The sequence below is a fragment of the Brienomyrus brachyistius genome, chromosome 17 (genome assembly GCF_023856365.1).
Source record: "Brienomyrus brachyistius isolate T26 chromosome 17, BBRACH_0.4, whole genome shotgun sequence".
Classification (NCBI taxonomy): domain Eukaryota; kingdom Metazoa; phylum Chordata; class Actinopteri; order Osteoglossiformes; family Mormyridae; genus Brienomyrus; species Brienomyrus brachyistius.
Genome location: NC_064549.1, coordinates 6684624 through 6711214, shown reverse-complemented (window position 1 = coordinate 6711214; position 26591 = coordinate 6684624). Strand labels below are relative to the sequence as shown.

The 26591-nt window shown below is 43.9% G+C and overlaps 2 protein-coding genes across 7 annotated transcripts; both read right to left on the bottom strand.

The window, feature by feature from the left end:
* Positions 1–11606: 11606 nt before the first annotated feature.
* On the bottom strand, positions 11607–13601 carry lpar6a (lysophosphatidic acid receptor 6a). Its single transcript, XM_048981331.1, has one exon. It carries the CDS (start codon positions 12970–12972, stop codon positions 11926–11928), a length of 1047 nt encoding a protein of 348 aa, XP_048837288.1. The 5' UTR covers positions 12973–13601; the 3' UTR covers positions 11607–11925.
* A 3634-nt stretch (positions 13602–17235) lies between these two features.
* Positions 17236–25209, bottom strand: rcbtb2 (regulator of chromosome condensation (RCC1) and BTB (POZ) domain containing protein 2). 6 transcript variants are annotated; one of them, XM_048981437.1, is made up of 13 exons: positions 24896–25209; positions 24764–24812; positions 23979–24115; positions 23192–23342; positions 22226–22392; positions 21785–21943; positions 20920–21027; positions 20615–20757; positions 20118–20308; positions 19900–20026; positions 19608–19747; positions 18288–18451; positions 17236–18128 (listed from the first exon to the last, which is right to left on the bottom strand). In XM_048981437.1, exons 3-13 carry the CDS (start codon positions 24102–24104, stop codon positions 17988–17990), a joined length of 1617 nt encoding a protein of 538 aa, XP_048837394.1. In that variant the 5' UTR covers positions 24105–24115; positions 24764–24812; positions 24896–25209; the 3' UTR covers positions 17236–17987. The 6 variants fall into 6 exon arrangements, with proteins under 6 accessions (XP_048837394.1, XP_048837392.1, XP_048837393.1 ...); XM_048981435.1 differs by having other exon boundaries at positions 24764–24816; positions 24897–25209; XM_048981436.1 differs by having other exon boundaries at positions 24764–24816; positions 24945–25209.
* Between the last annotated feature and the right edge of the window lie 1382 nt (positions 25210–26591).

The following is a 26591-nucleotide window of genomic DNA, read 5'->3' as shown; positions in this document are numbered from 1 at the left end:
CTTACATCTCTTTGAACTGTAAGATGATAACCACACAGACATGCAAATTTCTCTCCATGTAGAGATGGACGTGGACCTACACACACACACACACACACACACACACATATATATATATATATATATATATATATATATATATATATATATATATATATGAATACATAAATATATGAAACATTAGAAACAACCGGTAGTTTTAAGTAAAACATTCAAGTAGTGCTACATTGAAGAAGTTCATTGACAAGTAGTCTCACTGGATACTTTTTAATTAGTAACACCTCTGCAATAACATTAAACAGTATCCAGCCAATGATTTCCATTGCAATTAATACCAAAAATGGCAAGAACTTATCTAAATGAGTCAGTCAAAAAATGATGACATTTAATAAAAAGAAAATGTAAATGGGGAAGATACTTTTTGTGCAGATATGTTAAGTATTGCTTATCAGTGGACTTTTGTTATGAAGCCATTTAATTAGCAACATTTTTACTGAATTAAGAAATTTCCCCAAGATGTTCTGTGAGCACTGTTTCTGTGCCCGGGGTTAGTGTAGAACTGGTAACAAATTGAGAAAACCTGCGTGGAAACAGCACAGTAGAGGACAAAATCCCTAACGTCTGTTAGGTACGTCCAACAGAACTTTCAGGTTAATAGCTTGGAGTTACAAGTTATGTGTATTACACTCAAGGATGCATGCACCTATTGAAGAAGCTGGGGTCGAATGTTGATGCATAGGTCTTGCTTGAAGGGGTTTCTGGGAGTCAGTACGAATGACCTCATGTAGAAGGTCCATAAGCTTCAGTCTATGAAGATTGAATCTTACTGTGAATTCTGAGCTGCACACTATGTGTATACCATTATACGGTCATGTCAGGAGAGTACTAGAGTTTTGCCACAAGATGGCATCATTACCACACCATTATCTTTTTGCTGCAGCTAGTTTACCTGTTGCTATAATAGTGTGTGGTACTGTCAGTGTATTTTTGCCATCTTGCTCATCTGACTTCCTCTGCTGCCCCCTGGAGGATGGGCTCCCCCTTTGGGTCTAGTTAGGGTTAGAGCTTCCTCTGCTACCCTCTGGAGGATGGGCTCCTCCTTTGGGTCTGGTTAGGGTTTCCTCTGCTACCCTCTGGAGGATGGGCTCCCCCTTTGGGTCTAGTTAGGGTTAGGGCTTCCTCTGCTGCCCCCTGGAGGATGGGCTCCCCCTTTGGGTCTGGTTCTATCCAAGGTTTCTTCCTTCTAGGGAGTTTTTCCTTGCCACTGTCACCTCTGGCTTGCTCACTGGGGGCTTTGGGCCGGATAATGTAAAGTGCACTTTACAAATAAAATGTATTGAATACCTCCTGATTTTCTGTTTTATCAAAAGCTTTGAAAAATGTTTTCAGATCTTCAGGTACTCTCTGTTTGTCCTCTTTCTCACCCAAGATGTTGTCTGCCTTGTACTTCCTGGAATAGGATTCATGTGTCAGATAACCTGTCCTTGAAGACTGGGATCAATTCCTCCATTTTCTTCCACATTTGTTTTCGTTACAGGTTTGTCCCTGAATGTGTCCAGTTTTGTGATCGGACACAGTATAAAGGTGTTGACAAACTGTTATGGTTTCTTCTCAGATCAGTGGAGATACCTCAGCAGATGTTTGTTAGATGCTAATTTATCTAGTAAAACCCATCACTAGAGAATGTGCTGTTTATCATGTGTTTTATAATCAGATTTTTTGCACAAACATCCTGAAATTCTACATGGTTTTTAATGCATTGACAGTCTCCGAATGGTCAGGAAGCAGTTTAACATTTGCTTGTGTTTTCCTTTTATAAATGGCTTTCTCCGTCTGCTCATCTTGAAATGAAATACATTAAAGTGGCACTGCCTATGTCTTCCTGGCAAAATGGAGTTTTTTTAATGTAGTTTCTTTGTGCACGTACGTTGCCTTTCCACAGAACATAGTATTTTCAGTGGGGTTCAAAAATGTGGACCTGGGGTCCCCAAGGCCCAGGTTGGGAAACACCTCCCTACAATGCAGAGTTCTGGACAGGAAGTGTAAACCGCAGTATACATACTGTAAGTAGTATATAAATATAAACATTATATAAGAGTGTCCATGTCGAGTAGAAAGGCACGTTTTTGCTCCCTCTCAGTTATTTGTCCAACAGTCCACGTTTTTGCTCCCTCTTAGCTATTTGTCTAACAGTCCACGTTTTTTCTCCCTCCCAGCTATTTGTCCAACAGTCCACATTTTTGCTCCCTCCCAGTTATTTGTCCAACAGTCCACATTTTTGCTCCCTCTCAGCTATTTGTCTAATAGTCCACATTTTTGCTCCATCCCAGCTATTTGTCCAACAGTCCACATTTTTGCTCCCTCCCAGCTATTTGTCCAACAGTCCACATTTTTGCTCTCTCCCAGCTCCTGGCAGGCAGAAAAACATGGACTGTCTGGGGGTCCCCAAGAACCAGAAACACTGCTGTTAGGGGAACCTGGGGAGTGAAATATTCAGTGCCGTCCCATGTATTTGTCAGGACCAGTGTCCCCCATCCAAGGCAAAGTGAAATTGGCTGGCAAGTCAGCACCCCCTCAGAAGTTGGTGCCCTAGGCAGCTGCCTACAGTATGTGGCTCAGAAGACTGACCGGCCTGGTACTTATACACTGGTACCTGAGCTTTCATTGGGCACTCAGCCTAGCCGCACTTATGCTTATTCAACTCCTCAACAGCACGTATGTTTGCTTCACTTGCACATTGCTTTGGACAAAAGCATCTGCTAAATAAAAGTAAATGTATAAACAAAGTGCACCTGAGCAGATAACTCTGCACCAGTGCATCTACAGAGGGATTGTTTCTGTACCCACTTGCCCTATGCAGAGTCACGGGGGATCATTCTGGAGCTTATCCCAGAAGCTATGGGCACAAGTCAGGGCGTAATCACAGTGATTGTCAGCGTAGTTGAGGTGCTGGAAAAATAGACTTTTTTAATCAAAAATGAGGTGATACTGGTCTATGTTCTCCAAGTACAGTTACAGATCTGCGCCAATTCTGTATAAATGAATTCAATGAGAAATTAGATAGCAATAAAAAGCTGATAAGATGCTTTGCCAAGGAATGCGCTGTAATTATGGGCCTAAACCCAGAATTGTGGTTGATTCTATAGTTGACTGTTGACAGCTCTACTTTCACAGGGATTTGGCCCCAAGGACCCTGATCTAAATTAAAGTGACCCGCTGCGAAATCCACATGCTGCATGTCCATCAGGAATACAAGAAAAGCGAGTCTCTGTATAATTACGTTGCAGTAAATGCTTGCTTTTGAACAGAATACATTTTAGTCAGTCGTCTAAGCACTGCATTCATTCCTACCATCTGGTGTTTTTCGAGTATGCAACGGACCTAGAAATTCTCGCATTTCTGCTGTAAAACGTTTTGTTCGCATTTGACAGGCATATGGGCATTGCACCTTCTGCTTTACTTTATGTCACATAAAATTATGTTGCATTGCTTCTGTTTCTACACCATTTAGTTTACCAGTTGCTGCTTCCACCCACCTGTGGTTCTGCGAAGCTATAGTTTGCCACTAGGTGGCGCAACGTAACTTTCCTACACGCATTTCTCTAGGAAAAAGACCAGACTTTCTGCATTCTGAAACCTACTAGGTCTTAAATCATAGTGATTCAGATATGACTCAAAATTTTTGTTGATTAGTGTATTAAATAACCATGATGAAACAATGTATCAAATGGTTAAGAAACAAAAATAAGTAACCTCAGCCCCATGGGCCTCGTTATGTCTGATCACTCAGGGCTGTAGCCCTTAGTATTTTAAGCCCAGTCTAGTTTAATGGATGATTGAGTTTTTTGCAAGTTATGCAAAATTACCCCTGTTTGCTCTTTTCTTATGGGTGTTACGTATTCTTTCTAAATGCACCATGACCACAAGGGGGAACCAGAAGTGAGGGGGGAGAAGCAGACAGCGGTGCCGTGGGTCCATGGAGCCGGCGCTGATCAGGAAGTGCAGCGTTGTCAGCGGGTCCTTATCTGGAGGCTCCCATTCCTGCTTCTGTTTCCTCTCGCACCTTTGGCCACAATCCACTATCTTGTGAATGCAAAGATAAACAAAAACATCGGCCTCAGCAGAGCGCAGCCTATCCAGCAGTAAAAATCCCACAACAAATACCTGAAGAGTTGTCACCCGTCCCTGACATTACAGGACCCAACCCGCCTTGAAGAATAAAATGCTATTGAGCCAATACGGGTTGCAGCGTTTCCCATGTTTTCATGAATGTTTCGGATTGCTTCACTTCCTGTCCTGTCACATTTGGATACACATCAGACCACATTTTTACATCATAAATGAGCTCTGGCTTGTAGGTGTCACTGGGGCTTGTGATGCCATGTTCTGTATGAGAAGGAAGAAGGTTACAATAAGCAGTTGTTTACAGTTGTTCTAAATATCACCTGTGGTTTGACATTATTGCAGTCTTCTCTCAGACGGAGGGGCTATACGTATGACATGTCTCAGATTGTCTGGAAGCTAGCCAAGCGTGTATTTTTAGATGCACACCGCCAGACACAGATGCGTGCAAATGCATCAACTCACATTTTTCTTGTTTTATTTTCCACCTCCCAAAAACTGAAATCGTTCGTGAATGTGACAGTATTTTCCTCATGGGATCTCAACATATGACAAATCCCTGTCAAACTCTGCTGAACACTGCATTCTACCTGAGAGACGCAGCTATCGGGGGCAAAAAAAAGAGAAGGTATTATGTAAGTAGAGAAAAATCCTCACCTGTATCATTTTATTTTGCAAATATGTTAAGCTGGAGCTAAGTTGTTAACTACGCCTGCTAAAACTGCTATGTTTTTCATTGCATGTGTCCCAATTTTCACTTCATCTTTATCACAGGAAGTGAAACTTTTCCTGTTTTGAGTGGCATTTTTCGGCTTCCTTTGGCACTGCGGAAGACACGTTGGTTTTGCTGGTCTACTCAGTGCTCTTTAGCCGTTATAAGGACTTTGTTTCCAGTTCATCTATTTTGGCCCTTTATAATTTCAAATTATTACTGAGTAACCATGCTGCATTACTCTTATGAAATGCGCATACATTGCATGATATCTGATCCAGAGCAATAAGTATGAGAACTATATCTTATCTGCAATAGTTCTGTCTCAAGTTATGACTGAGGCAATATAGGGCCCAAGTGTGAAGCCTCTGTGGCCAATCAGAATCAATAATTATTAAACATGGGGGAACTGAAAAGAAGGCCTGGATTTGGAATCGAGGGCCAGATTCGAAAAGCTCTGCTCTATGCTGTGAGTCTAGGCCTCCCCCCTACACTGAGCATGATGCGATGGTTTTCAGGTGAAAAACATTATTTTTCATCCAGCCCGGTCTGTGACAGAAGAATTCAATCCAGGCCGCCCATCCATCAAGCCATATTCTGTCCCAAGACCAACAGTCCCAACACTGCTGGCAGCAAGGGACCAGGAGGACTTGGGCTGCTGACGGGATGGACAGCCTCCAGGATGAGGTGCAGCAGAAGGCAGATCCATTTGCAGAAGACTGAAGAACCCAAACTAGGCTCTTGGGAACCTAAAAGGAGCAAAATCACAAAATCCAGTTCACACTAAGAATCCACAAAGACTGGACACCAGAAGCACTGCACAGCAGCTGTGGGATGCTGCCTACTTGGGTACATGAATCCCCAACTGAGAAACTGGCTAATCAGAATCACCACAACAAAATATCAGTCCACAAGGCCCATGGACTCCATGCCATCCACACCACCAAGCCAATATACTGTAACATTTTATTGACAGATACAGAGGAAACAGATCTTCACAAGTAGAAAACCCACATACAGAGATACAGGGCACCACCAAAGCCTATGAAAAAACCAGACCTTATAACAGGAAGTGTCTGCGCCTTGTAATTCTAAAGCAGTAGTGACAGTCACGCAGCATGTTTTGCTCACCGTGCTGCTTAAATGAGGTTAGGCCAGATCTGAGCTCAGCCCGAGGCAGACCCACCTGCCTGATCAGGGAACCTGGGGCAAGTGTGACAGAGCAGGTTGAACAGAAGACAGAACGGTGATGTGAAAGCCGAGGTCAGTCACATCTTTCATTTTATCAAAGTCACATCTGAGTCACTTTAAAAATTGCACATGGGGTGATGTGCGCTAAATTAAATTTAAAATAGTAATTAATAAACTTCAAAAAATGTGTTACGTACACCACCTATTGCTCAACAAGCAGTCATACTTTATTTCCTAGCAGAATTACCATCATAATATATGAGCAAATTTTTTTCTTGCAGGGTGCAGTTCAACAGCGCTGACTGTGGGATGTGACTGAGCTCGGCTTTTACAGTCAGCGCCCCCCCCCCCCCCCCCCCCCAAAAAAAATAAATAAATAAATAAAATTAAAATTAAAAAATCATGAACTCTTAAACAGTGCTAGCCACCCTATGCATAATACTGCACGTCCTACTTAATATATCAGGTGTCTTTATAAAGTAAACACTGGGTCTAATCTTAGGCATAAAATGCAAAAGGCTGTTTTATGTTAGCGCTCCTTATATCTGGTTAACTTTGGGAGTAAATCAGTATAAGCCATACAAACACCTGGTAGGCCTACATCATACTATTTATTTTAGGACACTGCCACCAATTAATGTCCACACATTTGGAAATAGCACTGTGTGATTCAGTTTGCCATACACTATATTGGCAAAAGTTTTGGGACACACCTCTTGATCGCTAAATCACAGGTGTATGAAATCAAGCACCTAGGCATGCAGTCGGGTTTACAAACATTTGTGAAGGAATGGGTCATTCTAAAGAGCTCAGAGAATTTACGTGTGGTAATAGGATGCCACCTCTGCGATGAGTCAATTTGTGAAATATCTTTCCTGCTAAGTATTACATGGTCAGATGTAAACGGTATTATTGCAAAGTGGAAGTGTTTAGGAAAAAAGTGAAGCTGGCTGAGTACGTCTAGTCAGTTACTGTATGTCCGTCACATTCGTTGTCAATACCATATAATGAATGACGTATTAAACAATTGATAATTATTCTTGGTTGTTTCAGGCGATACATTTTGCCCACCAGGCAGTGGGACTGTAGATCATTTCAACTGGGGGACAGACTGGGGCCAGTTGTTCTGTTAGGAGGTGCAGATGCATTTGATCATAATGTTCTCGAAGTATTACTTACACAAGATTGCCAGCATTAAGAAGCAAAAGACGATTTTGTTATTTATGCAATGCTTTGCAGTCACACTTTATAGTTTTTACAAATATGTAACTCGCTCTGATTTCTTTAGACTGTCTCGATTCCACGAACTTGATAATTTCTTTTTCTGTCGTTAGCTTCACTTTTCACAATCTGAAGCAACTTGACCACCCGGCGCAACCGCGTGAAGAGTCCGTCATGAAAATGCGCTTACGTTCGTCTGTTCCAATTAAGGCACAGCGATTTAGCCCACATAAATGGAATAAAATAAAATAATATTATTTGGGGGCAGACATGCCCTATGGGGAGGGGGCGGGAGAGGATTGGTGGCGGAAAAGTTTGCTGACGAGGGCTACTGGGCACCAGCAAAAGCTGCCGAGGGGATGGGGCGGGGTTGCGGTGGTAACTTTTTGCTGGCGAAAGCGCACCTCCGGTGACTAGCGTATGTAACGAGAGATTTCCGGGACATGGCGCATTGTTCGCGGATGTCAGGGAGCGGCTGTTATTTTGCTGGGGGTGGGGTGTCTGCATTGGCCCAGCTGCACACCGCCCGATTATGCTAAGCGATGGTGCAGTGTTATCAGCGTGCAGGGACTTTAGCGGCAACCTGCTATCTTAAGTCCGAAGTTTGGGGAAACTCCGGACTCCATAAATTAGACAAAGAGCTAAAGAGCTAGTGAAGTTAAATATAGTGACAATATCTTTCCCCACACCGCAGCGAGCTGAGAAACCCACAAAAGCAGCCAACAGTTTCTAAACATCCTGTAAAACCGTAGTAACAAAGCTAAGCGGCTGAAGTAAGTTTAGCTTTTCGGGGAAGAAAATGCAAAAAAAAAATCACTTTCAGTATCGGAATGCATATCAAATCTACAAACATATTTCCACCACAAGCAGGGAAGAGCTATAAAACATGCGTTTTGCACAGAATGCTGAAGAAGCTGAGTGAGTACTTAGGGCTTGTGTTTGTCCAGGCCGCATCTCCATCAGCACCAGGCCACATTTTATTTCCCTGCTGGGTCTGTAGCTGCCTTTCAATGTGGGATTTTAGGAATTCAAAGCTGCCTTTGGGTGTGACCTGCAAGCAGACATGCTGTCTTCATTTTTGAGGGAGCTTGGTGATTGTGGGAGTCTTTAAGAAAGACTGTAATGTATTTGTGCACACAAATTTTAATTGGTACCCCATGACCCACTGATGGATGGATGGATGCTAGTTGGTAATCTAGGTGTAAAATTGAGTTCTGTGTACATGTATGTACATGGGTCATTGTAATTAACAGAATCAAAATTGTTGAAGAGCTTTGTACGTGTCAGATCTCTGTGCCTGGTTTCTGTTTATGGAACTTCCAGGAACACACCCTTTGTTAATTAAAAATCACCATCATATAGAAGGCTGTAATGTACTACACAGCCTGTATTATATACTACTTTAATTATATGAATTTTGAAGTGTCTAACGGACGTGGTATATGCAGTGCATTCTTGGTATGTGGTATCTCAATAAACTGTCTCCTCACTGAGCCACCAAACCTCATGGCCCATATAAGTTCCATGTCTATCTTTCCCTCCAGAATTGCATTAACGAGGCCAAGATGTGCACAGTCTTTTGTACCCATAAGTGATGAGTTCTAAATAGTAAACGTTCCATTGAATGACTTTTAAAATGGTCTCGTCTCGCTGCATTTTCTGCCCGTAAGGAGCTGATTATCAGAGAGCGATGAGTGAAATGAAGTACGTCCTTCCTTTGTTGGTTCCTTTATACGCTATCAGTCAAAAGGTTTTGCACACCACAGGTTTTTACCACTTTTCCATTTATTTCATATTTTTTTCCTTGTTAATCAAGCACTGGAAAGATGAGTGAACAACTGTGGGTGAAAATATAAGTCAAGATTGCACTACTCTACTAACTGACTTGTGGCCTGTATCACTGAGCTGTGTGTTTTTTTTTTTTTTTTTTTTGTGGGGGGGGGGGGGTAGCAAGATAACTTGTCGAATTTAAGGTCGTCCGCACTGAATGTAAGAGACCAAAGTCCAGCAACATTGGGCTACCTTAAATCTGAGTTATCTAGCTAACCAAAAACAATCCCATTTCGTGATAGAGATTCCTGCCAGTGACTGCTGTGGTTAACTTTTTCCAACAACAATCAAAACAGCGATGATGCAGGTTGTCCATTGATGGGTTTTGGACAACAGCACAAACAGTTGTGGGTCTTTAATGTCTGTTACTCCTTATTCTCATGTCAAGGGGTGGGATATAAATGGATTCCCACTATCTTCTGTCGTATGATATTTTTTGTCAGCGTGTGATAGGAAGTGTGGGGGGGGGGGGGGTAGATAAGCTTGTGGACTGTCGCATTGTCTTCATAGGAGCTCGGCCTCAGGCCTTTTCAACTGAAATATTGAGTTTGTTGTTGTAGCTATTGCCTTCCTTTTATTGTTTTATTGTGCTTTTCAATTGCAGTGTAGAATCAGCGTAGCGTTTCAGTAATTAGCAACCACCCTCAAACAGAAACCGCATTATGTCTTTGTCCTTTGGCACACATATGCACTGTGTTCCAAAGTCCAAGTGAAATTGTTCTGCCTATTAACATAAATTTTATGAAACTCGAAACTGTTGAATCTTTTTTTATGTAGATAAAAAAATAAATGTAATTTGCACAAGACTATGAATCTTTGAACCTGCATCACCTAATAGCATTATAAAAAGTGGCAATCAAGAAGTTTTGGGGCACTACACAAATTCTGTGGTAGGTGAGAGACACACGAAGATTCTCTGAGAAATATGATGAGAGTTAGGGGTTCAAGGTAGAGACAAACCAAAGTGGTTTAGTTCAGTGTGGTTGCAGACCAGTCCATTTGTGGTGTCTCAGACACCACATGGAAATTCCCTGTCAGAAGTTCGGATTGTAGGTACATTCACAAAGTGATGTTAAACGTCTGTCTAAGTAGCTGCAGTGAGGAAATTTGGCATAATGAATGATGCATTATGGTACTGTACATATACTGTACTGTTTAGCGGAAAGAAGATATAAATTCAGAGACAGTATCAAAATAGAAACAACTTGTTAGCCACTAGTTTCAGGATATTGTCTCATGAAAAAATCGGTCAGTGGTAATGTACACAGACGCTCCCCTGGTTACGATGGTCCATGTTACGGTATTTCAACTTTACGGTGAATATGATTATTCGATAAATTATATGAGATATTCAACACTTTATTATAATATAGGCTTTGTGTTAATGATTTTTGTAGGCTGAGTGTTCTAAGCATGTTTAGGGTTGGCTAGGCTGTGACGTTTGTTAGGTTATGCATTAAAATGCATTTTTGCCTTACGATATTTTCGCCTTACGAGAGGTTTATCGGAACGTAATCCCATCGTAACCTGGGAGCGTCTGTATAGCATTCTGGACTTTAGAGATATATTTTATGGTTTAGGTGGTTCGAACTGAAGTCTATAAGGCTCCCTTCTTCCAATGTGCCTTACATGAAACAGGCAAGTGCTAAGAATTTCTAGTGCACCTAACCTGGGAAGATGCCTTTACATGTATCCTAGTTCCCAGAAAAGTCATTATAAATGGGGAAAATATCAGTCACAAATGAGGCAGCCAATGAGATTCGAGCAGCTGGATTAACGGCAACCAGGGAAGGCATGAGCTGGCAGGACCTTCAGATTGATTATTTTGATTTAAGTATTCTTCTCAAAGCTCACTTGGAGGTCTTTTGTTCTTTTGTTAAAGCATTAATTATGCAATTTGCATGTTGAGTAACAGAATGACTTAGTGGGTAGGGCTCTTGCCTCATACTGTACCTCCAGCATTGAGTCCCATTTCCGCTCCATTTAGGTGGAGTTTGCTTACGCCGTTTGAAGAGGACTGGATACATAGGGTTTCTGCAAGTTTCAGCTTGAATACACATGTCTAGTAACACCCTACTCACCCAATAATTATAGACCTACTACACCAGAATCCTGCTCTTTTTGGCTGGAGAGCCAAAATACTGCAGCTGGAATTAGCAGAAGTGCAGGTTTGCTTGCAGGTTCCAAAATGTAACATCATATTGCAATTTCACTGCTTGTAAATAGCGTCTATACTTATGAAATTTGATAAACGATACATTGTAACAGGCATACTACGCTAGTCACTGTTTTTTTTTTTGGGGGGGGGCGGGGGTTAATGTCTGTGTATGTACATAATGTGCAATGATTTTAATTGTTCAAGTTGTGATGCATAACTCTGGTGCAAAATCAGCCTGGATTGAATAGCACTAAAATAAGACCACGTTGATACTAAAGTTCTTTAGCAGTTAAACAGTCTAAGCAAGTACAATTGAGAAGTTTCTATTATATATTCCAAATATTGCACCAGAAAATCACATAAAGCACCGTGTAGTTTAAAAAAGACTTATATTTGGCACAATATCTTATTAATTGATATAAAAGTATCTTTATATACATCCATGTACATACATACATAATGCAGGCTCCAGGAGTCAATGTCCGTGGCAAAATATACAATAGTCCTCCATATGATTTCAGGGCATGCATGCCTGTTAAAACCAAGAAATAAAACACAAAACTGCCCCCAGCAGTAAGAAAAAGATTTGTATGCATTCCTGTTGTGTGTCCCTTGATTTCCTGCATTGACCTTTTTTGGCCCAGTGACTCCAGTGAAGTTGTATCTTATGAGGTCTGCAGTAGCTGTCTTGTCACACTGTGGATTCATTGTGAAATACTTTGGATCTGAGAGCCCTGAGGCTATTTTGAAAGCTGGAAGGTTCAAACTGCAGGGTCTCAGTGACCCTGTTTTCATAGTTGCGGTTTAGCTGCGACTTGCGCCTGATGGAATTCTGAAAGGTCTCAGAGGTAAAGTAATACACGATGGGGTCAAAGCAACAGTTTGTGACCGCAAGGCACAAGGCTATAGGGTAGATCGTTCTGACGACAGACTCAGCCAAGCAATTGTTGAGGGTTTTGGTTCGGACTAAGGCGTAGAAGATCAGGTTGATGTTGTAGGGGATGAAACAGACACAGAAAATGAGAAGGTGAACCACAATCATCCGCAGGATTTTGGTCTTGTTCAGCTGACCTCCCCTAGTCAGGGTCCTGGGCTGACAGAGTGTCCGGAGAACCATGACTGAGCAGAGCACGTTCAGCAGCAGTGGAATGAGGAACCCCACTGTCACGATGAACACCACCATTTTGGACAGATGCTCCTGCCACTGCTTGGAGGAAAAGTTCTCAAAGCAAGCCTGGTTTTCGCTGTTTTCTGATGTGTTTTTTAGAAGGAAACCAGTCGGAAGACTGCCTGCCAGAACCAGTACCCACACAGCAAGGCAGACCAGCTTAGCCTTACCCTTCGTCCGAACTGACCTCGAGGACAAAGGGTAAACGATTGCCAGGAAGCGGTCCATGCTAATACAGGTAAGGAAGAAGATGCTCCCGTACATGTTAGTGTAGAAGAGCGCGACGGAGATCTTGCAGAGCATGTCACCAAAAGGCCAATTCCGATTGATGAAGTAGAAGACGCGTAAAGGCAGCGTGAAAACGAAAAGCAGATCAGATACCACTAGGTTCATCATGTATGTCGTGGTCTCGTTGCGGAGCTTAAGCGAGCAGAAGAAGATGTACATTGCAGCCATGTTAGTAATTAGCCCCAGCACAAAAACAATGCTGAATACAGTGGTATATAGTACATACTTAAAGTCATCAGTTTTGTTACAAACTTCGTTTGTTGTGTTTAAAATAAAATTCATCCTAAGGAGGTATAGTATGATGCTAAGGGATAGGTATAAAAATAATAATGTATCCCTTGTCCCTGAATCCAGCCAGAGTTGTACTTACAGCAAAAGAGGACATTGGTGTCATAGAAAACGTAGCATCTCTCACAAGCTGTAGTGTCCTTTGTTGTTACACAAGACAACAGACATACCTGTGTCTTTATTAATGGTCCTGAATTCTGTGTAAGAACTCATGCTGCAAGAAATTGCAGTGCCCATCCAGTCATTACTTAAAGTAAGGCAGGGATTTCCAGAGACACTCTTGCTGTCTGGCTCTGTCTTCTCCGATTACATCCACAAGAGGAGTGAAAAATCAATGGAGCCAAACTCAAAGGCCATATCCTCTGTCAGAAAATGTGCTGATGCGTAAAATTCGCCCCGTCTTCAGGCACAATATGAGGAAATTCCTTTCCTGAATTTCTGTCCGTGCTCCCCTTCTTCAGACGGCATTTGACATGTAGCAGAAGGGCGAAGGTGTTGGCCAATAGTACAGCTCAGTTGTGCTGGTTCCACATATCGCTGCTGTTCCCTCCTTGTGCCTACAATGGCCACGCCTCTTACCTCTCCCAACGGTCTAGGACAAGCCGGAAACCTCAGTGCTTTTCATTTGCTACAGGGAGAGCTGAAGAGGTTTTTTAGTGGCCCCTCCCACAGTGAGCAAACAAATATAGCATGCACTAGAGAGAGAGAGCGAGAGAGAGCAAGTGAAACTCTGAAAAAGTGTTTTATAAATGACTAACATTAATCGTTTAATCATATCTCTGCTAGGCTTGCTGATCCACCGGGCTGGTTAAACAGCACATATCTAAGTAGAGAATGTATAACATGGGGTATCTGGTTCCTTTTTAAATCAACCTACATAATATATACAGTGTCTGTACTGGACACTAGACTGTTCACAGTCAACACCTTCCACCGAGATTAAATGGCATTTTAACTTTCACTTCTCTTTTGTCTTTTTTTCTTTTCTTTTAGACAGTAAATAATCTCACTAATTATTAGCATTTTCCCCTGTATTTTTAAACAAATATTAATCATATCTTATGATGGTAAGGAGTGAAATATATATGATGTGAGGTTCCACTTTTGTTCTTAGGAACATTATCTGCGATTCTGCCTTTCTAAAACAGCCAGTGGTTTATCGGAAGTGTACAAGGGATAATGAAAGGCAGTGGGAAGATGGTGTTGGCTGAACATTGGCAGTTAGACCTTAGGCTACAGCTCTCCTTAGCTTCTGCTTTTACGTAGCTGATTCGCCTTCAGAAATCCCACGCAATTCAAGCACCTCCTTGCTTGTTTTTGCCACCTTGGGTCTCTTCCCGCCTTTTGTTCACTCTGTCTTACTGCATGTGGCTTCTTCAGGTGTTCATCAGGGAGACAGGGGTGATCCTGTCTAAGCTTGCCTTTAACTTATCACCCTCTGGCTTATCACCTTTCTTGCATTCTACTGGAAAAGCACCATTGTGATAAATTAAGCTACATTACGTGCTCTGTAAGTGATAAAACAAAATGCAGCTCAGCGACAAAAAAAGAAGTTCCACTTTACTAATTATTCTAAATATGGTAGGCATTGTACCCCTAGGAGGGCCATTAACTTCAAAAGAATGTGAAAGGGGTTATATTACAGGGACCTGGCTTGCTTACTTGTAGTCAGAATTTGTAAAAAAGAGAGATATTATGCTGAAGAAAGTTTCTTCCTGAATTTTTAAAGTTAAAAACAGTATTTTTTCAATTGAATCAGCAGTGTCTGAAAAAGGTTAAAAAGCCTTTCTGTTCTGCCTCTTAAATAGTGTTACTTGTAGTATTTTGCATATAACACACGTTCACTGAGGTGTCTCTACTTGTTTTATTATTGTATTGGAAAGAAAAATGTTACAGAATGAGTTTTGATAGAGCCGAACACTCTTCATACTTCACATTCCACGTTTTTGCTTCCTCCCCAGAGCTAGGATGGAGCAAAAATGTGGACTGTCTGGCAGGGAGCTTGGGGGGATCATAAACATGGACTGACTTTGGGTCCCTGGGGACTGGATTCGGAAACAGTGCTCTCACGTGCACTGGGACTGGCCCAGCACTTGCAACTGGTGGGACCTACCCAGAAGAGCTTCCACGGGAGCCAAACAGGTTGCATACATATGAGATGATGTAAACACTTCCTTTTCATCCAAAAGAGCAGCACGTCCACTTCAGAACAATGTTTGTCATGCCTGATCAGTGACTCACCTGCTTTCCTGTTCAGCTGAGTTGTTTTTTCTTTCGGCTTTATTAACCTACAGTATCAGTTCACTGTTACGCCAAAGTTCAGGGTGCGGTGATGATTAGTAACACGTATTTAGCTCACCCTTTTATCCAAAGTGACGTACATTTTTAAGAAAGCAGACTCGGATAGTCTCTGGAGTAACTGGGGATTACCGGGCTTCGCTCAAAGGCCCAACGTCAGTCTGTCAGCCCTGGGATTCGAACCAACAACCTTCCAATCGCAAGCACATCATTCTAACCCACTGAGTTCCACGTTACCTCCAGTGGTACCCGTTGAACCAATTTAAAGATTAATTCAGATGTCATCAGCAATTCAACCTCAATTGTGTTATACAAAATACAGACGAGTGGGGTTCAATCCTTCCTGTTGTGTGAAAAAGGATGGCGAACCCTTCCTGACCACGGACGTTTATGCAGAAGTATTATTACATGGTTTCTGCTGCCCTCTAAAGGTTAACATTGCAAGTGTTCCTGTTGCTAATCAAAGTCATCTGTATAGTGCACAGGCACAATGAAAGAATAATTGATATTTTATTGGTCCCCATGGGGAAATTCTGTTTTCGCTTCCCCACACTTGCTGTTTGTAGGTGAGGGCAAGTTGGCCGTGAAGGGCAGCCACCCATAGCAGCACCCAGGGAGCTGGGGGTTAAGGGCCTTGCTCAAAGACCCACAGGTGCACTAAGGTCAAGTTTGAACCAGCAACCTTCAGATCACAGGCATCACAGGTTGGGGGGCAGGGGGGCGGCGGGTTCCCTGCCCGACCGGACTAGCTTCCTGGTTGCCGAGGTGTGTGGGGTGTCCTGGTCCGGGGGGCCCGTGGTGTGTGGTGGGTCTTCGTCCCACTGACTTGCTGCTGTGGGGGGTGAGTAGCCCTGCTGCCCAGGCTGCCTTTCGGCTCCCTGCTGGCTGGGTGGGGGCACGGACGGGGATCGATGAGGGGTCGGTTGGGGACCCGGCCCCTCAGCAGGGGCCCATGCTTCACATGACCCGGTTACACCCCTATATAATACACTCACATCACAATACACTAGGGTCTGGGGGGGCGGGGCCATGGAGACCAAAGGGCTGGGTTACGCCACATGGCCCAGCCCACAAGCCCTACCATTGGCCAATGTGCTGTCCTACAACATTAGGGCCTTAGGGGAGGGTGGGCTATGCGGGAATCTACCATCTGCCAGCATGTGGTGCTCATGCCCTGCTTGTTCACCTAGTGTTAACACACCGCAGTTATCCATACAGCCCATCTAGCCTGTACACACTGGCGATGGGGCGCGAGGATCCTGCTGCCTGCCAGTGGTGGAGAGGCTGGCCCTGAGCACTCCCCCACTTTTAATGCACCACAGATATTAGTTTGCACACACAGTTCACACACTCATTGTCCGTACCTTATACTGTACACACATACTGAGTGAGTGGGGGATGGAGGTGAGAGGGGGGCCAATTTGGTCCCCTCTCTGGGCCGGTGGGGTGGGGGCAGTCTTGGGGGTGTTGTGAGTGGTTCTGGTGGGGGGAGGGCAGCCCCCTCCGTCGGTGGTGGGCCGGGTGGGGTTCTAGGCTGTGCTGCCGTGGGCCGGGTGGGGGCCTAGGCTGTGCTGCAGTGGGCCTGGGCCGGGTGGGGGCCTAGGCTGTGCTGCCGTGGGCCGGGTGGGGGCATGGAGACTTACACCACTTAGTCACACACCCTCCACAAAAGAGGTACTTTCCCATACCTTATTAAAGCTACAGGACCATGCATGTCCATGCTGCTGAAAATTATCTTTTCCTCTCAAACTAGACTTTATGGAGGCCTAAGTATGAAGGACAATGTAAAAATCTTGTACGAGGTAACAGTAAACAAAAGTCAAAAAGATGGTTTTTAGTCACTATACCTCTGTACTTATCATAAACATACATCATCTACTTAATATTTTATTAATATTCATCAACTTCCATGACGGAGAAATCATTTTCATCTCTAGTGCCTGAAATTGATCATATCAGTTCTTTGTCAACAATCTTTTAATCTTTTTTTTTTAAAAAGCATATTCGTTACATAATGCTGATATTTATTTATGGATATAACAAACTCTTGCATTACAACAAAAGTCTAGGCTATTCCACTGTAGTGCCACACCAACCTCAGCTAACTAACCTTACTTTCTTCAAACCATTATTTGCCAGTGGGGCACCTACATGTCAAATTCTGTCTAGACAGACAACCGCAGTTGCGACCACACAGTTTCACTGCAACTAAGCATAATCTTTATAAATTTTTCACAAGAATTGACATGCACTTGTTATATGGACTTTTATTTTAATTTTGTTATACGGAGTCAGTGTATGGACTTCTGTGTTCCATCACCTGTTAACCCTAGCTTGCCAGTGCCTGAGTAAAAATGCTACTTTTTCAGGTGTGATCATGCAGTGGTGTGAAATCTAGTCAGATCTGATCTTGCATTTATTGGCTTTTCAACCATGATTGCTGACTTGAGAGCCCCAGAAGGTCTGTGCACCTCAATTCTGGAGACATACCTATATTAATTTCTGACATTGCGTGTCACACGGTAATTTTCATTTCCAATAGTAACAAGACTCCCGATGTGCTTCTCAGGATCCCCACTGCAGGCTGAATGTTTTACTCAGTTTTTGGAATCTGGGGCAGCAGTGCACTGGAATCCATTCCTGTTAGCTGGTTCCAGTGTCATCATCTCGGTCTAACCCTTCTGCCTCTTCGCCGCTGTGAATTGAAGAGCTCAGTTCTTGAAGGCGCCATAGAAGCTGGCCTTGCTGATGAAGTTCTTCAGCAGGTCGTGGTCCATGTCAGCAAAGGCCTGCGTCTGAGTCACGGCAGTCAAGTGGTTCATACAGAACTTAAAGCAGAAGTCCTCCAGATCCTGCCAACGAGGAGAATTACTTCAGAACTCAACCCTGTGGTCAACTGGCTTTTATGATCAGCCACTATGAAGAGAAAAGCAGCAGTTACTGCACGTATAGACAGACGAGCTGTGCTAAGTAAACGTGCCGTGTTGAGGGCGTGCGTATGGAGTTCCTACCCGAGCCTCGTACTTGACTGCAGCGGACAGCAGAGTGATGGCGTTCTCCTCGCAGATTCCCCTTTTGATGGTTTCCTGGCACAATCGCTTCAGCCGGACTTCCCTGTAGAAGGTGGCCAGGTCCAACAAACCTGGACAGATTTGAGAGGTATGGTGGGAGGTGACTGTGACGTGCACAGAATCCAACCCATCAGGGGTGCAGTGAGCTGAATGCACAGTTTAAGTACAGCACCAGTCAGAAGTGTGGACACTATTCTCTACACTTTTGAATGGTAATAATGGTTCAAATTCCTGGGTCGGGTTGATCAAGGCCCTTAATTACTCCAGAGACTGGCTGACCCTACTGTCTCCTCTACACCAGTTTCATGAGGTGGCTTCCTGTGATGCTTAATCAGCTGTGCTGAAGGAGCTCCCACATATATGCTGAGCACTCATTGGCCGCTTTTCCTTCACTCTGGTCAAACTCCTCCCAAACCTCTACTGTGTTTAGGTCAGGTGGCCAGGTCATGTGATGCAACTCTATCACTTTCCTTTGTAGGTGGCCTGGCATGTCCAAACTTTTGCCTGGCACCGTAGGTCTTTGGCTACACTACCTGCCGTAACAAAAGGTAGTTTGATGAATTTTCATGAATGTTTTCTGCCTTCAAAACATGTGGTTTTACTGCATCCGTTTCCATCAGTCATGGGAAATAACAGTTCTGTTCTATATTTTTTTCTGTTCTTGTGCTCAAGATACACAGATAGTGATTTCCGTTTCATTCCTGTCTTTCATAAAGGAATATGTGGGCTGCTTTTGCAGACATTAGCAAAATGAGCTGATAAGCTGTAACTTAATATGTGACCTAAACTGAAAGGCAGGCTATTCTGAATAAAGAGCAATAGCATAGCAACACAAGCCCTTCCACACTGGTATTCATGCCTTAATTTCCATCCATCCATCCATCTTCTATACTTACTAATCCTATACCGGGTCATGCAGGTCTGGAGCATATCACAGAAGCTTTGGACACAATGTAGGGAATAACCTAGGATAGGGCACCAACCCATCACAGTGCACGCGTTCAGAAACTCCAATTCAATGTAGATTGTTGTAGATTGTAGACAATGGGAGGAAACCAGAGAAAACCCCAAGATGACACATGAAAATTCCACACCTCTTGGTTTAATGTCATGTTAAAGAATAGGGAACTTAATAATTGATACATCTGATAAAAAATGCGTGCAGTCTTTTCATTTGCAATTCCTAGAATGCAGTAAGACCTAAAGGCTGCTTTTTCTGGTGCTCTTGCAGAATCTCATCCTGTTCCGAGTTCTGCTTACCTATAGCGTCCTCTGGTGGTAGGTTAATGGTGTCTGTATACAGGTACTCCAGGAACGCACGATACACCAGAAAGGAGAACTGCTGGATCTCAATGGAGTCCCCATCCCTCTCGTTCAGCAGTTCTCGGAAATGTTCACACCTGCAATAAAGTATCGACAGGTGGTTTCTGAAGCTGGTTCTGAGAACAGCTCCACAGTAGATCAAGATCACAAAGGAATCCCCTCGTGATGCAGCTGAATGCAGGTCTGCTGGCATGTTGATTCTGTGGTTTCTGGTGTCCTCTCTCTGTACCTTATCCTAAGCAGGGCCTTGTGAACATGGATGCACTTCCCGTCTACCAGGAACTTCAAGTCTGAGATTTCTGGGCTGTCAAACTCCTTCTTGAGCGACTGTGCCACGGTCAGGTGGTCGTCCCCATCTGGCAGGTACAGACGAACATCTCAAGCAAGTAACCTTCAGGGCCTGAGCTGGCACCTGCAGAAAAATCAGCCCCCACCACCTTCTCTCACCGACAGTGAGCAGGTGCCAGGTGACCGCCGGCGTGGCGAAGCAGGCGAACACGTCGTCCGTGCTGGTGAAGTGAGTGAGATGAGGGTTGACTACCACCTGGCCCCTGCACTGGCCCCACATGAACACCTGGCCACCCTGGGTTCGGGCTGCAGACGTGTGGCTCATGTGACAGGCTGCCACTTCCACCATCCTGAGCAGGGACCATGAGAGGAGTTAAAAAAACAAAAAAAGGCACGCAAGTCACGGAAGAAACAATGCAACACTCTGAGCAGTGTGTTGACTACACAGATGGCTGTCAGACTGTGTACCGCTTTTCATTCCTTCAATAACATTTAAAATTAATGATGTTTTCCACAGACACATCACCCTGCCATCCTCTCCATACTGCAACAGTCCATAATATCAGTTTGCATGTCACATGACCCAAACTGTTTCAACGTCTGCTGTGTAAAATGTACTCTAGTCACTAGGAAAAGGCTCTCTGGGCCAATCTCACCTCTCCTTGTCCATGTTAATGAGAACTGGCCAAGCTTGGTTGCTCTTATTGCCTGTACCTAGCTGGCCATAAGAGTTGGCACCCCAGGCGTAGATGAGTCCTTCGTCTGTCAGTGCCAGGGTGTGTGCATAGCCACAGGCTATCTGAGTAACCATAAAAGGAGGAGTACAAATGGACAATTCCGTTCTTCATCACCCTTCATCAATATCTCCTGTCAGTCTTCAATGTAAATCTGCATGCTAATGTAAATGCTACATGCCGGCAGGTCTTGCTTTGCTGAACAGGAAGTACAAAGCGGCCCTGACCTGCACCACGTTGATGCCCTGCAGGGCGGCGATGCGACAAGGTGTTTGCTGGTTCCCATTGTTTCCCAGGCCCAGCTGCCCGTTGCAGTTGTAGCCCCAGCTGTAGGCCTGCAAAGAAAACACTTGCCGTTAGCAATTAATGCTAAACTAGCGAGACTACTCAATTGGGACCTCGGTTGCAAAAGTTCTCATACCCTTGTCTAGTTCTCTCATTATGCAGAATTACAAGTCTAATAACATATATAATCCATAAAAATCAGGTGAGACATTTCTATTCTAAACATACAAACTCAAAATGAATAATTTTATGTGATATCACTTTATGATACGAAATCTAAAACCCTGAGACATGCTGTATTCATGAATGTTCAGTCCCTGTGTTGAGGGACTGCTGCCTTAACAAGGGTAACTGCCTTACAGTTGGCCAGTCCCTGTGAATCAGCAAAATAACTGCCAGTTTCCCAGATAAAAACTTGACAATAAAGGAAGCATTATTTAGGCCGTGAATCTGAAGGAGGTACAAAACATCCGGATGTTCGGATGTATCAGGACCTGGGAGATTTACCAAACTACCTAAACGCCTCCTAACCAAAGTTTCCTTCAAACCTCTGTGCGAGCAAGGTGACTGATCTTTGAAACACATGTAATACACAATACAGTACACAATGAAACATCGTTATTAAATTTAGGTGGGTGTTAAGTGGTCCAGTTTTAGCACCAACTCACAAAACCTTACATTACATTCTTACAGGATGAGAGTTAATGCTCTTAAAACTGCCATATCCTACACCTGAACAGTTAATTAATAAACTATATCCTGCTAAATATCAGGCTGCCCCCCCACCAAACCCATGTTCTCCTGTACCTCCCCGTTGTCCAGTATGGCCATGGAGCACAACTGTCCACAGGCGATGCTGACCACCACCTTGTTCTGCAAACAGCTGCTGACCCGTCGCGGTGTGGGCTGGTTGGCCGTGGAACCAGAACCCACCTGACCTGAGCTGTTGTACCCCCAAGCAAACACCTGCAGGACACCATGTTGCATGTTCATATCCCGGAGAGGTAACTGAATTCTTTCTACAGCAATATAACCAGAACCTTACTTATAAAAAGTATAGTACATATAATGTTTAAATAGATTATAGTGAGTGCTAACAATATATGTAGCAAGTAGCATCTCATGTACACATATGCCAGCCCAAAATCTCAGGTTCCCAAATTGTATGGCCCTAGTGGCAAAAACATTCATCTGAATCATTTTAACAATTCCACCCAAGCTGTCCCTCCACGCAGTGATGTAGCCCACCTCTCCCTCAGAGGTGAGGGCAATGGTATGATGTGATCCGCAAGCCACATCCGTGACCTTCTTGTTCAGCAGGTTTGTGGAGACCTGCGCCGGCGAGAGTCCATGGTTGGTCGTCCCGTTTCCCAGCTGACTGTATCCATTGTGGCCCCAACTGTAAACCTCCCCATCTAAACCAGACAGAAACGTAGTAAAGAATCCGCAATGTCCATTCCCGCTAAGTCATTGAAGCTCAGGTTAGCGCTGGTTAGATAACGAGACAGAATGAGGGAATTCAACATCCTAAAGAGTAGTTTCCAGACCTGATTTTCAGCTAAATAGTTATTGACACTATTGAACCAGTGACAACCATTTGCCAACCAAGTCCTGTGTGATGCATCGAGTCACTGTTGCATGTTGCTGATATTCCTACGCCTGTTATATTATTGTTTATTTCTGTGTGGTACAAATACTGAGGTCAGACACAGTATTTAGTTTCCTAGACTCACAGTAACGATACACCCTTGGTATCACTGTAACTATACAGTTACCTTTATGGCCTTCTGTACATTTCACGGTCCTCAGGAGTATCGAAAAACAAGCCCCTGTGTTATTCCATGTCTTCTGGAGTCACAATAACGGTGTGACATGATTCTTACATGCAATTTTCTTTCTAATGAAGCCAAACCAAGCCATTCTGAGAAAGTACTTCCCCTTATGAGTACACAGCCCTTAATGTACATGGAGATAGAGGTCTGTGACCCGCCTGGAGTCCAATGCGCCTGAGAAAGGATTGGGTTTCGGGCCAGGAATGGGTCGGTTTTTATGCTCAACTTCGGGCTTGTGCTTGTGTCAGTTTTTCATGCATGATTACTTTTTAATGCACAAATCGCTTTTTGCACCTGCCAGTCATTTGCGCTTTTCATACCAATACACGTATTGTATTGCTGAATATTTCAATGCCTCCAGAGATGTTAAATTGTTGTGTACCTGCAGTGACGATGGCCACATGGGGTCCCGTGCCATAGCTGAGGGACAGAATCTTCTTTCCGCACAGGATGTCGATTCTGCGGGGCTCAATGGTGCTCTGCAGATCACCCACTCCCAGGCAGCCACTGCAGTTGGTGCCCAGGGCAAAGACCTGCCACAGGGGACACAAAATTTCATTGATAAAGCCACTGTGTGCCACAGGACAACTTTAACATTCCTAATTTTCTATGTCAGTGGTTTCCAATCCGGTCCACATTTTTTAAATCAAAAACATGTACTGCAGGTCCCCAAGGACCGGACTGGGAAGAACTGGTCTAGGTTCTAAAATGACCTGGGTAAATGACCACAGCAATGATTTCTTAAATGTAAACTGCCGCCGATATTGGTGGATGCTTCGATGGATGAATGTGCTAAGATCAGTTTTTTTGTAAAACCAGAGAAACATACTGTTTAGAAACGGCAAGATTTTTCTAAACATCGCCTAACATCCATCCATCATTCATCCATCCATCTCTCAGCCACCCTTCCTGGTCGTGTGGGGCCTGCAGCCCATCCCAGACCACAGAGGGGACATGCCTGAGGTAAACCTTTCATTGGATGTGTTACTTTTAGCTCATGCTTTGTGGTTCAGAATGACCGTGTTGAGTTTTGGGTCTAAATTAGTATTTTCATTTGTAATGTAACATTTAAAGTCTTTTTTGGGGAACTAAAGTCTTACACTTCAGTGTATAGGTTACATGGCGAATAATGTTCCCAAGTCCAACTCCCTAACCACCACAGAATGTACCTCGTCATTTATAGTGACATAGATCGCCTCGTTCCCCGCACTTCCAAAGACACACGCCTGTCTGATGACTTTCCGCTGTTCTGGGGGCAGGAGGGCAAACACGGGCCACTTCCCAACGTCCAGCATGCTCTCCAGTTCTGGGAAACGATGAATCACACAGGACACTGGGGTTATGGGGGGGGAAGGCTGGGGTCTTTAGGGATACACACAGCTGCAGGAGTCAGGAAATAATCAACAAGGAATCAGGGAGATTCATGTTCTCACCCAGCACTCCTCATCATAAGAAAACAGTGACAGAGAACAGGTTCCAAAATCCTAAGATTGTTTTAGGGGGCAATGAGAAACTTGTATATAATATAATAAGGTATTCATAACTTAAGCCAATAAAGACGCATTTATATGGGAGGGCTAAAAAACATTTTTGAATGGCTAAAGCCTCCCTAAGATAAGCCTAACAAAACCCTTGCAGCATTCTATTATAACTAGAATTATGCATAGCACCACAGTGGCCCAAAAACGTGTGCTGCACGACAGCATCCACAGCACGCATCCTACTTGAATGGCTGACGGCTGCAGCTCCTACTGTCATTTACCAGCAGGTCTGTCGAGGTCTCAGGCTATTAGCTCATTCAATGATGCAGAAAATTACGGCAGCCCCCCGCCCAAAGAGGTCAGCCTTTAATGTAGTGAAATAACATCCCTGTTACTTGTGCTTAAGCCGAAAGCCTCGTCGGATCTGCACAGCACCAGAAACACCGTCTGACGAAGCACCGTGAGAAACCTACCAAGATGCAGTCCGTCCTGCCGCACGTCCACGGCGATTTTCTCCGTTATTATCCTGCATTGTTTAATAAAGAAAACGGCGTCACGAACGCGCCGCACTAAGGCGTTAAGGACACAGTAAAAGGCGCTGCTAACCAAGCTCGGCGTCCCCCGCCGTTCCCATTTCATCCCCTGGCTCCTTACTCTCCGGGATACCGGGCGGCGGCGGCGGGGCGAGGAAGGCGCCCGATAGGACCTCCGTTCAGATCCTCCCGAAGGATTCATGCATTCATATCGGAAAGCGGGGCTGCCAGCGACCACACGGGGTTTAAAGCTCAGCCAGCACTTTACTGTCACAGTAAGCGGTGTATCCTCAGGGTGTCACCGTCGGGTACCGGGTGGAGGGGGCGGATTAGAATAACCGGTAACAACACGGGTAACGGAGGGAAGGGGGGGGGCGCGCAGCACATCCGGGTATTTCACGGTGACCCGCCCACCTCCTGCGCTATTGGTGGGCGGTCAGCCCGTAAGCTCCGCCCACTTCACTCAGCACTTTGACTTCCGCCCAAATTGCACCCTGTACGCGGAAGAATTTACGAGATTCAGCGCGGACCAGGAAGCTCAGGCTGCGGTGCCTGAGCTCGCAGCCACTTGCACGCCCTGCTAGGACGCGAGGTGTATCCGTGGAATCGCTTCTTGATCGCGATATGAAGCTATATTCTTAATAATGTTAACATGTGCACGCAATTAAAATGCAGCTGAATAGACTAAAATCTACAGATGGAGGTCAGATAAATGACAATTGTATGCCATTCTATTTAATAATTGTATCCAATAAACCTGGCGCTAGTTATCGCTACTGTTCGGTATCACGTCATATACCAGGGAAATTACTTTGGTACAGTCACGAGAAATGTTTAACCCCCAAGAAGACCATATTTAAGACCATGATTACATATTAAATGCTACTGCTTTAGAAGATGAGCAGGGGGTTATAGAATGAGGGGAGGAAAATGTAATGAACTGTTAAATGTATGGGGGGGGGCTTCATAATTTACCGTTTAACCGATTAATACTATTACGGGTCATTAAAAACGGTTAAAACGTTTTCAGTGTGGTAAATGCATAGAACGGAGAGGGGAAGATGAAATATATGCTTGGATACGTATATAGCTATCAACTCAGGGTGTGTCCACGTGCAGCCAACTAAATTGGTTGTTGATCATTAATTAGGCTAGATTAAATATGTTACAGCAGTCTTCATGCTAAAGTGTGCAGGCTGCTTGCACTTCATTTGAGTTTTGTTACACTGGAGGTGTAGGTTGTGCCGATTAAGCGCACTTGGCGATAGAGGATTAAATTATTATTATTTTGTCTGTTATGTTCATTGCAAAGTTTAGCGACTTGTTGATGACTATTTGCTAAATTTTAACTATTTGCACATGAAAAAACATGAAAAAAATAAAGCACTTCTAATTTCTAAAGCACTTTTTATATTGGTATTTGGTGACGGACACGCATCCATTCTAAATAGTACATTTTTGTCATCGTTAATGCTTAATAGTCGATTAACGGGTGTCCACTGTGGCTGACGAAGAAATCTGAACATCCCTAATTAAATGTAGGATAATTATTGAGAATATCATTTCATGTCGCAATCACGAAGCGATTACATGGATCTATTTCCCGCTGTGGCTGAGTGCACGTAAGTCAGACCCTTCCTGCGGAATGACTGTATCCTGTGAAAATCGTGTTTTGCATTTTACTTCTGTACAGAAACAAATGAATCACTGTGTGTTGTGGGCGATGATTAATGACCTTTCTGTCTACCCGAGATAATTTAGATTGTTG